Raw genomic sequence first — 15,544 nt, forward strand, 5'->3', positions numbered from 1 at the left:
TCTAATCTAATCCATGAAGATTAACTTCATGATCATATAAAACATGGCAGTAAATTTCCACCAACTTTTCAATCACCAATATGGCTGACTGTTGACACGCCACCATCAAGATGTGAAGATAAACCTGCACAATACCACAGACCAGCAGCATCTCTTGATGCTATCTGTTTGCACGCTATGTAACGCTCCTGTGAATCAAGTAGTATTCAAGTATCATTTATTTTAACATTTTAACATAAACACATTGTAAATAGACAGTATAATCTGTATGGAAGAGATGGTTTGAAGACAGCTCAGTGAGTTGGAACATAATATGCTGGGCTTAATCCCAAGGCCTGAATTCTAATGTGTGATGTTTCAGGAGCTCAACACTTGAGATGATATCACAGCTTCTGCACCATCAGCACCTGCCATGATGAGTGAAGTGAAGGTTTGATTCCTTATCGGGAACACTGTTATTAATTTGCTGAAGCTGATAGGAAGCCATTGCAACTTAGTGAGAGGTAAAGACATAGGCTGTAGTTATCTGTGTTAGGAATGCAGTCACAGACAGTAGATTTGATATGATGGGCATATGGTGGCTGATAACCCTATGTGTAACCGTGTTCTTAAAATGTACCTGTAGGCTTAATTACTTAATTACACTAAAGGAAACAGGAAAAGTTTCAGGTTGTGTCGCCCACTTGAGACCAAATTGGGTCCCATGTGACCAGTGAACTAAAATGACTTTGACACTCCAGCTTGAAACATTCCACACCATATTTTCTACAGTGGCATTCCACCAAAAACATAAACATAAATACTTTTCCTTTAGTTTTAGGAAAATAATGATTTGTCATGATGTACTACGGAGATGAAAGTAACCAAATCACTCAAATAGCTGCAAAACTCATTTTCTACCTTCTTTGGCTCATTGCCAACAATGTGTAGCAGTGACATGTGAAGGGTTCTCCCAGGTCACCGCACATGTAATAAATGCATATATGAGTATGTTTTATGATGCGATGAAACTTTAATGATCCCCATCAGGAACTTTGGTCACTGCAGCAGCAAATAGTAACAGGATACAGCAGAGAAAAACTGACTATAATTCAGAATGTAGCCAAACAAGGCACTATTGATGTTTATATTCTAGTTTTACAATAATTGATTGTTCATTAAATGAATACAATCCATTCAATGGATAACACTGTTACAATAATAATGCATTTTAAAATACAAATGTTTCAATTTTAATCAAATGCTATCAATAAAGAGTGCATAAGCTAATGTCAGACAGAGACATCATGCATGATATTTTGGCCGTTAAACATGACAGCTGATGGTCCTAGGCCTGTTGCAGTTGGTCGTAAAGTGTCTTCACCCACTGCTCATGGCGGCTGTAGCAGAGTTTTCTGCCTCTGACAGTGGTGACCCTGCATGGTTCAAAAAGTAAAGACACAAGGGAGAAAATTCATCAACATCAAAGTTAGATCTCTGCTAAAACTCATTTGATCTCATTTTTATACAGCAATATGTTGCTATTAATCCAGGACCTAAGAAAAGGCTGATGCAAATATGTGTATGATTGTTTATTGTGGTTAGTATTTATAATGGTTATACTTGTGATAATGTTATTATGCTGATCTATAATAAAGTTGAAGTTGTGTGTGTGTGTGTGTGTGTGTGTGCGTGCGTGCGTGCGTGTGTGTGTGTTGCAGGTGGGTGGGGCAAAACAACAGCTTCAGAGGAGATGACCAGCCGTGATGCCAGCCACTGCTATGATCCGCCAGAGAGGGAGGTGACGTAGAACCCTCGCTATATGTACTAGGATGAACTGACGTCATACTTGAACTTGACTGACGTCACGGGCTGATCACGTTATGCGAATATGGCGGCCTTCTGGATTTAAATTTTGGTCTGGAAACCACGTGTGTGTGTGTGTGTGTGTGTGTGTGTGTGTGTGTGTGTGTGTGTGTGTGTGTGTGTGTGTGTGTGTGTGTGTGTGTGTGTGTGTGTGCGTGTGCGTGTGCGTGCGTGCGTGCGTGCGTGCGTGCGTGCGTGTGTCTGCATGTTTCTTTAAAGCATGCCCACACCCCAGGTCAGATTGGGCTGACATTTTGCATGGTGGTGGTCTGTTATGATCTGGCTAAAGTCATGGACAGGTTGTAAAGTCCTCTGGAAACCATCTGGAAAGTCCTAGAAACCACCATCACTTCTGGCTAAGCAAAAGGAAGGTGCAGTTGTATTGCTTTGTGCCTATTTAACCCGGGCAACGCCAGGTACATTGCTAGTATGTAATCTTTGTCTGAAATATTACATTTATTTAATTTTACATGAGCAGGCAATTTTGCACCTATAGGTCGAATGGTTATTGTGTTATATCAGTTAGCAATAGAGCAGCATAACAGACATTTACTTGAAAATGTCTTATGATTAATTTATGGATCGGACAAGTGTTAGAGTGAAGCAGACATACACAAATGCCGGTACCGCGCATCTGCTGTCGGTCTCTTCAATGTAGGTAATCTTGTTTTTTTGGATCCTTGTTGTGGAGAATACAAAACAGCATGGTCCCATGACTCCATCTGTGAAAGACATGGCAATCAATGTAGTTATTAACAATCTGGCAATGGAGTCATAACCTTTTTAGCATGTCAATTTCTTATGATAATATAAAAACATTCTTGTTCAAATCATTTGTAGTACGGTGTTAATATACCGTTTTTACAAGGAAATCCAATAATCCACCTATTGATACTCAACCCGACGCTTTAGAGCGACATGTGGCTCCTATGGGTAGTTCTTTTCAGTCCTACTTAAAATAAATAAATAAAGATGTTTTATTTATGTATTTATGTATTTATTGTCAATGTGGCTCCTGAGTAGAGCAACTTGGTTGCGTACCACTGACAGACCATCAAATTGATATATTATAAATTTGTTCACAGGTCTTATTTCATACCTCGAAGATTACCACAAATGAAACTCAGAGATTATTACATTATGCCAAAACACATTATTCAAGATTCAAGATAGTATATTCATAGTGAGTAAATATGTTACAAACGAGGGATTTGTCTTTGTGCAGTATATGCAGCGCAGCGATCAATAGCAAAATATGAAGCAGGCCCTCCCAGTGGTAAAGGCGAAGAAATGCTCACCATTGTAAATCTCTATGTCACTGTCAGTTTGAATATGATCATAACATTTATACTTTGACAAGCATCACAGGTGCTGTATGTATCTCTTTGCTAAAGCTGTGACAGGGGCGGGCTCTGACAGGGCAAAACTCATTGTCTTTCATACTCTAATGTCATCTTTCCACAAAGAAAAAGCCTTCAAAACCCACCTTTTCACTGTTGCTTTTGACCTATAATATTTTATCCCTCTCTCATCTATTTTAATATTTTTCTCTCTTTATTAAAGTTGTTTTATCCTGTGTTTGTAAAGTGTCTTTGAGCACGGTCAAAAGCAACAGTGAACAGTGCAAGCGCTATATAATATAAATGTACATTACATTAACATAAATATAGTGTACATCATTACATTACTAAACATACAATGATGAGTATTAATGTTCCGTAATTCTACTCATATTCTAATATTTCTTATATTTATAAATTATAAAGTGCAAAGTTAAAGACCTTCTAAAGTGACATAGTCGAGTCCATGTAAATATTCATGTAATAAGTCTATGTAAAATGTCCAGTCATTAAGTGATGTATCAAGGGGGTGGGGAGGTGTCTGTGGGATAAAGTCTGCTGCTCAAACATAATAGAAATAAATCTGTCTTTTATTATCAATATTTGTGGCAGCTGAGATGCTGGGTGGGGGTGCGGGTGGGAGAGTGTTGTTGCGATGTACAGTAATGTAGTGTTTGGTAGTAGTCTCATCTGTTAGGTTTTCTCTTGTGTATTTTATTTTAAGTTTTGTAAAGTAAATAAAATAATTAGTAAAAAAAAAAAAAAAAAAAAACATGCAGAATGAAGGTGCCCTATACCTCCTGAGCCACAGTAAGTTAAATTGGATATCGGCTACCTTTCATATAATACTTTCTTTTCTTTTTTTTCTTTTTCCGTCATACAATATAATCATCCATAGCCTACGCAATGTATGACAATAAAGACAAATACAAGATAAAATACATAACAATGAAGACAACCAAAAACAGCACTTCATGATCCTGTATGAAAATAGAGGACGTTTTTCCACAGGCCTATCTCTTGGCTCTTTATCACAATTCTTTGAGGGGGACACATTAGATTGGGGGTCTGGGGGCTCCTCAAACAATTAATTTCCTGCATTGTGGTGATTTTTTTCATACACCAATTTATGCCTTTTCTGCATCAATTTATGGTAGAAATGTCTTATGTAAAGGAAAACACAAAATACAGCCATCAGGTGACAACTCCAAATATAATGGAATAGAATGCAGGATGGCAGGTGCAGCCTGTAGTTCTGCTACCCTGCATTTCTTAATTTGTACCCCCACTGCTGCCCCCTTTTAGCCATTTGGCATGAACACACACACACACACACACACACACACACACACACACACACACACACACACACACACACTTGACCTCCATGCCAAATTTCAGCCTCCTATAGGGCGAAAACTGTGGCCGCCAAAGGGTGGTGAACTTTTTGTGGACCAACTGAGCGACCTAATATAGTCAAAGAGAATCAAAAGCTATTTGAGATCACTACCTTGGCATGGAGTCTTAATGTAGAATTCTGCAGGTATATGATCATTTCATTCATGTAAGTATATCACGACAAAGCAGAGTAGAGAGGCTGGAGCAGCAGACTTACCCGGGTTTGCATTGCAGCAGCCTGAGAGCAGCAGCAGCAGTCCCAGTGTCAGGCACAGAGTCTTCATGGTGTGATGTTCCTCTGGGGTCTTCCTCTGGTCTCTGAGCACCTTCTAGCTGCTGCTTCACAGTCATATACTCTCAGTATCTCTCAAATATGCATATTCATGAAAAAGTCTCCACCTTTTGAAGCCCCCAGCAGCCAGTTAGCAGTTAGCAGAGTGTGTTGCTAGTTTGGGTTGGCAGCTTGAAGGGATGGGACACACGGCACCGCCCACCTGACAGAGTGAAGATGAGATGAAACATCTGTCCAAAATCTGTCCATAGCCAATACTAAATCTGTCTATTATTATTATTTTATTATTATTAATCTAATCTAATCCATGAAGATTAACTTAATGATCATAAAACATGGCAGTAAATTTCCACCAACTTGTTGAAGCTGATAGGAAGCCATTGCAACTTAGTGAGAGATAAAGACATTATAGTTCTCTGTGTTGCCATCAATTGGAATGCAGTCACAGACAGTAGATTTGATATGATGGGCATATGGTGGCTGATAACCCTATGTGTAACCGTGTTCTTAAAATGTACCTGTAGGCTTAATTATTTACACTAAAGGAAACAGGAAAAGTTTCAGGTTTTGTTATTTGTAGGTTTATTATATACTATCTATAATCATCTTTATAGATAGTTATAATCTATAACTATCTGTTTGGTTTGGCAACTTATCAGTTAAGTCAAGATCACAAATCAATAGACTGGTTAACACGGCAATGAAAGTGATGGGGGTGAGAAACCATCCCACCCTCCAAATGCTTTGTAATTAGACAAGCTAGGAAAATGACTGCTGACTCCTCCCATGTCTCACATATAGAATACAAACTGCTTCCATCTGGTAGACGCTACAGAGTCCCAATTAAAAACAATAAACGATACCTCAACAGATACGAGAACTCTTTCATCCCCATATCAGTTAGTCTCCTAAACTCGGGTCATAATAAGCATCTACTGTATCTATGATGCACTTGCACTTTAATTGTATGTTTGCACATGTTTGCACTGTCTTGTGGTTTGCACTATTGTTTTGTATGTAGCAGCCTGTATGTATGTCCGAGACAAATTTCCCTTGGGATAAATAAAATAATCTTGAAATCTTGAAATCTTGAATTATCTATGGTTATTATGCATTCGTGTTCTTTGTCTGGCCCACTTGAGACCAAATTGGGTCCCATGTGACCAGTGAACTAAAATGACTTTGACACCCCAGCTTGAAACATTCCACACCATATTTTCTACAGTGGCATTCCACCAAAAACATAAACATAAATACTTGTCCTTTAGTTTTAGGAAAATAATGATTCGTCATGATGTACTACGGAGATGAAAGTAACCAAATCACTCAAATAGTTGCAAAACTCATTTTCTACCTTCTTTGGCTCATTACCAACAATGTGTAGCAGTGACATGTGAAGGGTTCTCCCAGGCCACCACACATGTAATAAATGCATATATGAGTATGTTTTATGATGCGATGAAACTTTAATGATCCCCATCAGGAACTTTGGTCACTGCAGCAGCAAATAGTAACAGGATACAGCAGAGAAAAACTCACTATAATTCAGAATGTAGCCAAACAAGGCACTATTGATGTTTATATTCTAGTTTTACAATAATTGATTGTTCATTAAATGAATACAATCCATTCAATGGATAACACTGTTACAATAATAATGCATTTTAAAATACAAATGTTTCAATTTTAATAAAATGCTATCAATAAAGAGTGCATAAGCTAATGTCAGACAGAGAAATCATGCATGACATTTTGGTCGTTAAACACAACAGCTGATGGTCCTAGGCCTGTTGCTGTTGCTTGAAAAGTGTCTGCACCCACTCCACATGGTGGCTGTAGCAGAACTGTTTGCCTGCGACAGTGTGGATCCTGCAGGGGTTCAAAAAGTAAAGACACAAGGGAGAAAATTCATCAACATCACAGTTAGATCTCTGCTAAAACTCATTTGGTCTCATTTTTATACAGCAATATGTTGCTATTAATCCAGGACCTAAGAAAAAGCTGATGCGAATATGTGTATGATTGTTTGTTTATTGTGGTTAGTATTTATAATGGTTATACTTGTTATAATGTTATTATGCTGATCTATAATAAAGTTGAAGTTGTGTGCGTGTGTGTGTGTGTGTGTGTGTGTGTGTGTGTGTGTGTGTGTGTGTGTGTGTGTGTGTGTGTGTGTGTGTGCGTGCGTGCGTGCGTGTGTGTGTGTTGCAGGTGGGTGGGGCAAAACAACAGCTTCAGAGGAGATGAACAGCCGTGATGCCAGCCACTGCTATGATCCGCCAGAGAGGGAGGTGACGTAGAACCCTCGCTATATGTACTAGGATGAACTGACGTCATAACTGACGTCATACTTGAACTTGACTGACGTCACCGGCTGATCACGTTATGCGAATATGGCGGCCTTCTGGATTGAAATTTTGGTCTGGAAACCACACGTGTGTGTGTGTGTGTGTGCGTGTGCGTGTGCGTGTGCGTGTGCGTGTGCGTGTGTGTGTGCATGTTTCTTTAATGCATGCCCACACACCAGGTCAGATTGGGCTGACATTTTGCATGGTGGTGGGTTATGATCTGGCTAAAGTCATGGACATGTTGTAAAGTCCTGGAAACCATCTGGAAAGTCCTAGAAACCACCATCACTTCTGGCTAAGCAAAAGGAAGGTGCAGTTGTATTGCTTTGTGCCTATTTAACCCGGGCAACACCAGGTACATTGCTAGTATGTAATCTTTGTCTGAAATATTACATTTATTTAATTTTACATGAGCAGGCAATTTTGCACCTATAGGTCGAATGGTTATTGTGTTATATCAGTTAGCAATAGAGCAGCATAACAGACGTTTACTTGAAAATGTCTTATGATTAATTTATGGATCGGACAAGTGTTAGAGTGAAGCAGACATACACAAATGCCTGTTCCCGGCATCTCCTGTCGGTCTCCTCAATGTCGGTAATCTTGTTTTTCGGGATCCTTGTTGTGGAGAATTGGAAACAGCATGGTCCCATCTCCTCCATTGTGCCAATTCCATCTGTGAAAGACATGGCGATCAATGTATAGTTATTAACAATCTGGCAATGGAGTCATAACCTTTTTAGCATGTCAGTTTCTTATGATAATATAAAAACATCCTTGTTCAAATCATTTGTAGTACTACATCTGTGGTGTTAATATACCGTTTTTACAAGGAAATCCAATAATCCACCCATATACTCAACCCCGACGCTTTAGAGCCACATGTGGCTCCTATGGGTAGTTGTGGCTCTTTTCAGTCCTACTTAAAATACATAAATAAAGATGTTTTATTTATGTATTTATGTATTTATTGTCAATGTGGCTCCTCAGTAGGGCAACTTGGTTGCGTACCACTGACAGACCATCAAATTGATATATTATAAATTTGTTCACAGGTCTTATTTCATACCTCGAAGATTACCACAAATGAAACTCAGAGATTATTACATTATGCCAAAACACATTATTCAAGATTCAAGATAGTATATTCATAGTGAGTAAATATGTTACAAACGAGGAATTTGTCTTTGTGCATTATATGCAGCGCAGCGCTCAATAGCAAAATATGAAGCAGGCCCTCCCAGTGGTAAAGGCGAAGAAATGCTCACCATTGTAAATCTCTATGTCACTGTCAGTCTGAATATGATCATAACATTTATACTTTGACAAGCATCACAGGTGCTGTTTGTATCTCTTTGCTAAAGCTGTGACAGGGGCGGGCTCTGACAGGGCAACACTCCTTGTCTTTCATACTCTAATGTCATCTTTCCACAAAGAAAAAGCCTTCAAAACCCACCTTTTCACTGTTGCTTTTGACCTATAATATTTTATCCCTCTCTCATCTATTTTAATATTTTTCTCTCTTTATTAAAGTTGTTTTATCCTGTGTTTGTAAAGTGTCTTTGAGCACGGTCAAAAGCAACAGTGAACAGTGCAAGCGCTATATTACATTACATTAACATAAATATAGTGTACATCATTACATTACTAAACATACAATGATGAGTATTAATGTTCCGTAATTCTACTCATATTCTAATATTTCTTATATTTATAAATTATAAAGTGCAAAGTTAAAGACCTTCTAAAGTGACATAGTCGAGTCCATGTAAATATTCATGTAATAAGTCTATGTAAAATGTCCAGTCATTAAGTGATGTATCAAGGGGGTGGGGAGGTGTCTGTGGGATAATGTCTGCTGATCAAACATAATAGAAATAAATCTGTCTTTTATTATCAATATTTGTGGCTGCTGAGACGCTGGGTGGGGGTGCGGGTGGGAGAGTGTTGTTGTTTATTTATTTAAAATTTTGTAAAGTAAATAAAATAATTCGTAAAAAAACAAAAAAAAAAGAATGAAGGTGCCCTATACCTCCTGTAAGTTAAATTGGATATCGGCTACCTTATTATAATACTTTATTTTATTTATTTTTATTTTTCCGTCATACAATATAATCATCCATAGCTTACGCAATGTATGACAATAAAGACAAATACAAGATAAAATACATAACAATAAAGACAACCAAAAAACAGCACTTCATGATCCTGTATGAAAATAGAGGATGTTTTTCCACAGGCCTATCTCTTGGCTCTTTATCACAATTCTCTGAGGTGGACACATTAGATTGGGGGTTTGGGGGCTCCTCAAACAATTCATTTCCTGCATTGTGGTGATTTTTTTCATACACCAATTTATGCCTTTTCTGCATCAATTTATGGTAGAAATGTTTTATGTAAAGGAAAACACAAAATACAGGCATCAGGTGACAACTCCAAATATAATGGAATATAATGCAGGATGGCAGGTGCAGCCTGTAGTTCTGCTACCCTGCATTTCTTAATTTGCACCCCCACTGCTGCCCCCTTTTAGCCATTTGGCATGAACACACACACACATACACACACACACACACACACACACACACACACACACACACACACTTGACCTCCATGCCAAATTTCAGCCTCCTATAGGGCGAAAACTGTGGCCGCCAAAGGGTGGTGAACTTTTTGTGGACCAACTGAGCGACCTAATATAGTCAAAGAGAATCAAACGCTATTTGAGATCACTACCTTGGCATGGAGTCTAAATGTAGAATTCTGCAGGTATATGATAATTTCATTCATCTAAGTATATCACGACAAAGCAGAGTACAGAGACTGGAGCAGCAGACTTACACGGTTGTGCATTGCAGCAGCCTGAGAGCAGCAGCAGCAGTCCCAGTGTCAGGCACAGAGTCTTCATGGTGTGATGTTCCTCTCTGTCTGTGCTGTCTGAGGTCTTCCTCTGATCTGTGAGCACCTTCTAGCTGCTGCTTCACAGTCATATACTCTCAGTATCTCTCAAATATGCATATTCATGAAAAAGTCTCCACCTTTTGAAGCCCCCAGCAGCCAGTTAGCAGTTAGCAGAGTGTGTTGCTAGTTTGGGTTGGCAGCTTGAAGGGATGGGACACACGGCACCGCCCACCTGACAGAGTGAAGATGAGATAAAACATCTGTCCAAAATCTGTCCATAGCCAATACTAAATCTGTCAATTATTATTATTTTATTATTATTAATCTAATCTAATCCATGAAGATTAACTTAATGATCATAAAACATGGCAGTAAATTTCCACCAACTTGTTGAAGCTGATAGGAAGCCATTGCAACTTAGTGAGAGATAAAGACATTATAGTTCTCTGTGTTGCCATCAATTGGAATGCAGTCACAGACAGTAGATTTGATATGATGGGCATATGGTGGCTGATAACCCTATGTGTAACCGTGTTCTTAAAATGTACCTGTAGGCTTAATTATTTACACTAAAGGAAACAGGAAAAGTTTCAGGTTTTGTTATTTGTAGGTTTATTATATAATATCTATGGTTATTATGCATTTGTGTTCTTTGTCTGGCCCACTTAAGACCAAATTGGGTCCCATGTGACCAGTGAACTAAAATGACTTTGACACCCCAGCTTGAAACATTCCACACCATATTTTCTACAATGGCATTCCACCAAAAACATAAAAAATTAATACTTTTCCTTTAGTTTTAGGAAAATAATGATTTGCCATGATGTACTACGGAGATGAAAGTAACCAAATCACTCAAATCGCTGCAAAACTCATTTTCTACCTTTTTAAACACGATTTTTCAGACGGCAGCCCGTCTTTATTGTCACACGAACACACTACAACACATGCATGCGGCCACAACACACACTCATGCTGACGGTGGCCGGTGAAATATGTCCTCTGCATTTGACCCATCCAGGCTTGTCCTTTCCTCCAGGGGGCAGGCCAGGAGCAGTGGTCGCTATTTCTTTCCAGCGCCCTTCTTTGCCTCATTACCAACAATGTGTAGCAGTGACATGTGAAGGGTTCTCCCAGGTCACCACACATGTAATAAATGCATATACAGTATGAGTATGTTTTATGATGCGATGAAACTTTAATGATCCCCATCAGGAACTTTGGTCACTGCAGCAACAAATAGTAACAGGATACAGCAGAGAAAAACTGACTATAATTCAGAATGTAGCCAAACAATGCATTGATGTTTATATTCTATTTTTACAATAATTCATTGCTCATTAAAATGGATAACACCATTAGAAAAATAATGCATTTTAAAATACAAATGTTTCCATTTTAATAAAATACTATCAATAAAGAGTGCATAAGCTAATGTCAGACAGAGACATCATGCATGATATTTTGGTCGTTAAACACAACAGCTGCTGGTCCTAGGCCTGTTGCAGTTGGTTGTAAAGTGTCTTCACCCACTCCACATGGTGGCTGAAGCAGAACTGTTTGCCTGCGACAGTGTGGACCCTGCAGAGGTTCAAAAAGTAAAGACACAAGGGAGAAAATTCATCAACATCACAGTTACATTAGATCTCTGCTAAAACCATAAACTCATTTGATCAAATTTTTATATGGCATTATGTTGCTATTAATCCAGGACCCAAGAAAAACGGATGCCTACATGTGTATGATTGTTTGATTATTGTGGTTAGTATTTATAATGGTTATAATTGTTATATGCCATTATACTGATCTATAATAAAGTTGTGCGTGTGTGTGTGTGTGTGTGTGTGTGTGTGTGTGTGTGTGTGTGTGTGTGTGTGTGTGTGTGTGTGTGTGTGTGTGTGTGTGTGTGTGTGTGTGTGTGTGTGTGTGCATGTGTGCGTGCGTGGTAGGATTGGACTGAAATGGGTTTGATCCGGGGAAGGTCATGGGCAGGTCATCAAGTGCTGGAACCACCTTGGAAGTCATAGAAAATCCTGGAGACCACCTCACAGCTACACTCTGGATTGTACAAGTGTTAGAGAGTGAAGCAGACATACACAAATGCTTTTTGCGGGCATCTGCTGTCGATCTCCTTAATGTCGGTAATCCTGGGTTTCGGGATCTTCATCGTGGAGAATTGGAAACAGCAGACTGCCAGGTTGGCTCCTGCAGCTGTGAAAGACACGACACGGCGATCAATGTATAGATATTAACAATCTGGCAACGGAGTCATAACCTTTTTAGCATGTCAGTTTCTTATGATAATATAAAAACATCCTTGTTCAAATCATTTGTAGTACTATATCTGTTAATATACAGTTTTTACAAGAAATCCAATAATCCACCCAGTGATACTCAACCCAAGGCTCTCTAGCCGCATGCGGCTCCTTTATGGGTAGTTGTGGCTCTTTTAAGTCCTACTTTAAATAAATCAATCAATAAAAATCTTACAAAAATAAAGGGAGGAAAGGCACTTTTTTGGATTGTGGCCCTTGCAAAGATTTTTTTTGGGTCAATGTGGCTCCTGAGTAGGGCAACTTGGTTGCGTGCACTGACAGACCATCAAATGATGGTATACTGTACATTTATTCACATCAGGTCTTATCTCACACCTCGAAGATTACCACAAATTAAACTCAGAGATAATTCTATTGTGACTTCTGTCCACACCCATTGGCACTTTTCTTCATATGGTTTGGCAGTGTCCGGGTGTTAATCGATTTTGGGAACAAGTCTCAAGTATTATAGAGAGCCATCCCTCACTCACGTGTTTGCTATGATTTAATCATGATTTAATGACACCTCCTCCTTGCTAACTAGCCTACAAATGATATGCGCTTTTTGTTGGCCGGTCTTCCAGCTGCTAAAAGGATGCTAGCTTGTCGTTGGAAATGTGATGTCGGTGAGGGAATGGCTCTCCTGGGACATTTGCACAGTTGGAGCTTTCTACAGCAAGCCAAAACATTATTATGCCAAAACACATTATTCGAGATTCAAAATTACCGGTAATTGAATGGCCAAAGTGAGTAAACATGTTACAGTGATCACAGCAACAGCAAAATATGAAGCAGACAGTTGAAATTATAAATTATAAAGTGCAAAGTAAAAGACCTTTTAAAGTGACATGTAGTCGAGTCCATGTAAATACCGGTATTCATGTATAAGTCTATATAAAATGTCCAGTCTTTAAGTGATGTATCATGTGTCTGTGTGATAATGTCTGCTGATCAAACCTAATAGAAATACATCTTTTATCTTTTATTATCAATATTTGTGGCTGCTGAGACGCTGGGTCCTGCGGGTGGAAGAGTGTTGTTATGATGTAATGTAGTGTTTAGTATTGTAGTTACTGTGTTGTAGTCTCATCTGTTAGGTTTTCGCTTGTGTGTTTTATTTTAAATTTTGTAAAGTAAATCAAATAATTGATTAAAAAAAAAAAAACATGCAGAATGGAGGTGCCCTACCTCCTGAGCCAAAGCCAGGTAAATTAAATTGGATATTGGCTACCTTTATAATACTTTCTTTTCTTTTTCCGTCATACAATATAATTATCCATAGCCTACGTAATGTATGACAATAAAGACAAATACAAGACAAAATACATAACAATAAAGACAACCAAAAAACAGCACTTTGTGATCCCGTATGAAAAATCTTCGGCTACCTTTTCTTCTTCTTTTTCTTCTTTTTCCATCACACACAATCATTACATGTCATACATTACACAATGTATGACAATAAAGATAAAATACATAACAATAAAGACAAACAAAAAACAGCACTTCATGATCCTGTATGAAAATAGAGGATGTTTTTCCACAGGCCTATCTCTTGGCTCTTTATCACAATTCTCTGAGGTGGACACATTAGATGGGGGGTCTAGGGGCTCCTCAAACAATTCATTTCCTGCATTGTGATGATTATTTTCATATCCCAATTTATGCCTTTTCTGCATCAATTTATGGTAGAAATGTCTTATGTAAAGGAAAACACAAAATACAGGCATCAGCTGACAACTCCAAATATAATGGAATATAATGCAGGATGGCAGGTGCAGCCTACCTCTGCCACCCTGCATTTCTTAATTTGCACCCCCACTGCTGCCCCCTTTTAGCCATTTGGCATGACCACACACACACACACACACACACACTTGACCTCCATACCCAATTTCTGCCTCCTAGGGCGAAAACTGTGGCCGCCAAAGGGTGGTGAACTTTTTGTGGACCAACTGAGCGAACTAATATAGTCAAAGAATAAATCCATTTGAGATCACTACCTTGGCATGATAATCTCATTCATGTAATTTACTCGTCCACGCGCCTCGGGAGCGCGCTCTGTGTTAACTCACCGCCCCCGGGCCAGACAAGTTATAGTGAAGTCAGGACCGCACCTCCTCTCGTTGTGAGACCCCTGGCGTAAACCATTGCGGGATTACTCCCCCTTTATAAATTGAAAATATGCGGGGATTTCCAAAAAGATGCGCGAATCTCGCAATCCCGCGCCGAATTTTAAGCCCTGATGTAAGTAGTTACAACAGCACTGTTTCAGAGTAGAGAGACTGGAGCAGCAGACTTACGCATGCTATTGCAGCAGGCTGACAGCAGCAGCAACAGTCCCAGTGTCAGGCACAGAGTCTTCATGGTGTGATGTTCCTCTGTCTGTACTGTCTGGGGTCTTCCTCTGATCTCTGAGTGAGCACCTTCTAGCTGCTGCTTCAGTTCACAGTCATCATAGGCTATAGCCTACTCTCAATATCTCTCAAATATGCATATTCATGAAAAAGTCTCCACCTTTTGAAGCCAAACGCAGCCAGTTAGCAGTTAGCAGAGTGTGTTGTGTTGTTGCTGTTTGGGTTGGCAGGAAGCTTGAAGGGATGGGACACACAAGACCCCCCCTGAGTGAAGATTATAAACATCTGTCCAAAATCTGTCCAAAGCCAATACTAAATCTGTCCATTATTATTACTTTCAGCAGATATCAAAATGGTTAAAATGAAGAAAAGACAGATTATGAGGAATTCATTGCAAGAGGCAGATTAGAGTTTTACCTCTATTAACATTTCTTAGAGGCAGAGCTGCTGTGTAGGCAGAAATAATCTCATTGGTTGAGTTAAACTTCAATGGGTGGAGCCAAAGAAGCCCAGGTTTTCTCAGTGACAGTCTCAGCCCAGTGGTTCTCAAACCTTTTCACATCAAGGACCCCTTACTGATGCAAAGACCACAGACCCCCATTTGACAAGATTTTTTCCCAGTGTCCCCCATCTGATAAGATTTTAGCTTTTAAATGTTTTATTACACAAAGTGTATGAAACCCATGAGCAGAATAGTCATACATTCTGTCAGTGTTATGAAAATAAATGATTCCCCCTTTTTGCTGAG

General features: G+C 39.1%; 3 protein-coding genes across 3 annotated transcripts; all 3 read right to left on the reverse strand.

Moving 5' to 3' along the window:
• Positions 1 to 1,003: 1,003 nt before the first annotated feature.
• LOC310793213 (C-C motif chemokine 4-like) lies at positions 1,004 to 4,931 on the reverse strand. Its single transcript, XM_083654972.1, has 3 exons — positions 4,801 to 4,931; positions 2,459 to 2,567; positions 1,004 to 1,415 (listed from the first exon to the last, which is right to left on the reverse strand). Exons 1-3 carry the CDS (start codon positions 4,865 to 4,867, stop codon positions 1,328 to 1,330), a joined length of 264 nt encoding a protein of 87 aa, XP_083511098.1. The 5' UTR covers positions 4,868 to 4,931; the 3' UTR covers positions 1,004 to 1,327.
• A 1,395-nt stretch (positions 4,932 to 6,326) lies between these two features.
• Positions 6,327 to 10,221, reverse strand: LOC310792648 (C-C motif chemokine 4-like). Its single transcript, XM_083654366.1, has 3 exons — positions 10,065 to 10,221; positions 7,776 to 7,899; positions 6,327 to 6,744 (listed from the first exon to the last, which is right to left on the reverse strand). The coding sequence occupies exons 1-3, from the start codon at positions 10,129 to 10,131 to the stop codon at positions 6,657 to 6,659; spliced, it is 279 nt and encodes a 92-aa protein (XP_083510492.1). The 5' UTR covers positions 10,132 to 10,221; the 3' UTR covers positions 6,327 to 6,656.
• A 1,077-nt stretch (positions 10,222 to 11,298) lies between these two features.
• LOC310792585 (C-C motif chemokine 4-like) lies at positions 11,299 to 14,858 on the reverse strand. Its single transcript, XM_083654294.1, has 3 exons — positions 14,743 to 14,858; positions 12,221 to 12,335; positions 11,299 to 11,705 (listed from the first exon to the last, which is right to left on the reverse strand). Exons 1-3 carry the CDS (start codon positions 14,804 to 14,806, stop codon positions 11,618 to 11,620), a joined length of 267 nt encoding a protein of 88 aa, XP_083510420.1. The 5' UTR covers positions 14,807 to 14,858; the 3' UTR covers positions 11,299 to 11,617.
• Between the last annotated feature and the right edge of the window lie 686 nt (positions 14,859 to 15,544).

The sequence above is a fragment of the Poromitra crassiceps genome, assembly GCF_964638095.1.
Source record: "Poromitra crassiceps genome assembly, chromosome: 18".
Taxonomy (NCBI): Eukaryota; Metazoa; Chordata; class Actinopteri; order Beryciformes; family Melamphaidae; genus Poromitra; species Poromitra crassiceps.

Bases quoted from the DNA above. Each gene is read 5' to 3' on its own strand.
- LOC310793213 (XM_083654972.1), bottom strand. From the start codon at position 4,867: ATGAAGACTCTGTGCCTGACACTGGGACTGCTGCTGCTGCTCTCAGGC. The intron at 2,568-4,800 runs GTAAGTCTGCTG...TGTCTTTCACAG, and splicing joins CTGCTGCAATGCAAACCCGG to ATGGAGTCATGGGACCATGC. The intron at 1,416-2,458 runs GTATGTCTGCTT...TGAACCATGCAG, and splicing joins TGCGCGGTACCGGCATTTGT to GGTCACCACTGTCAGAGGCA.
- LOC310792648 (XM_083654366.1), bottom strand. From the start codon at position 10,131: ATGAAGACTCTGTGCCTGACACTGGGACTGCTGCTGCTGCTCTCAGGC. The intron at 7,900-10,064 runs GTAAGTCTGCTG...TGTCTTTCACAG, and splicing joins CTGCTGCAATGCACAACCGT to ATGGAATTGGCACAATGGAG. The intron at 6,745-7,775 runs GTATGTCTGCTT...GAACCCCTGCAG, and splicing joins TGCCGGGAACAGGCATTTGT to GATCCACACTGTCGCAGGCA.
- LOC310792585 (XM_083654294.1), bottom strand. From the start codon at position 14,806: ATGAAGACTCTGTGCCTGACACTGGGACTGTTGCTGCTGCTGTCAGCC. The intron at 12,336-14,742 runs GTAAGTCTGCTG...TGTCTTTCACAG, and splicing joins AGCCTGCTGCAATAGCATGC to CTGCAGGAGCCAACCTGGCA. The intron at 11,706-12,220 runs GTATGTCTGCTT...GAACCTCTGCAG, and splicing joins TGCCCGCAAAAAGCATTTGT to GGTCCACACTGTCGCAGGCA.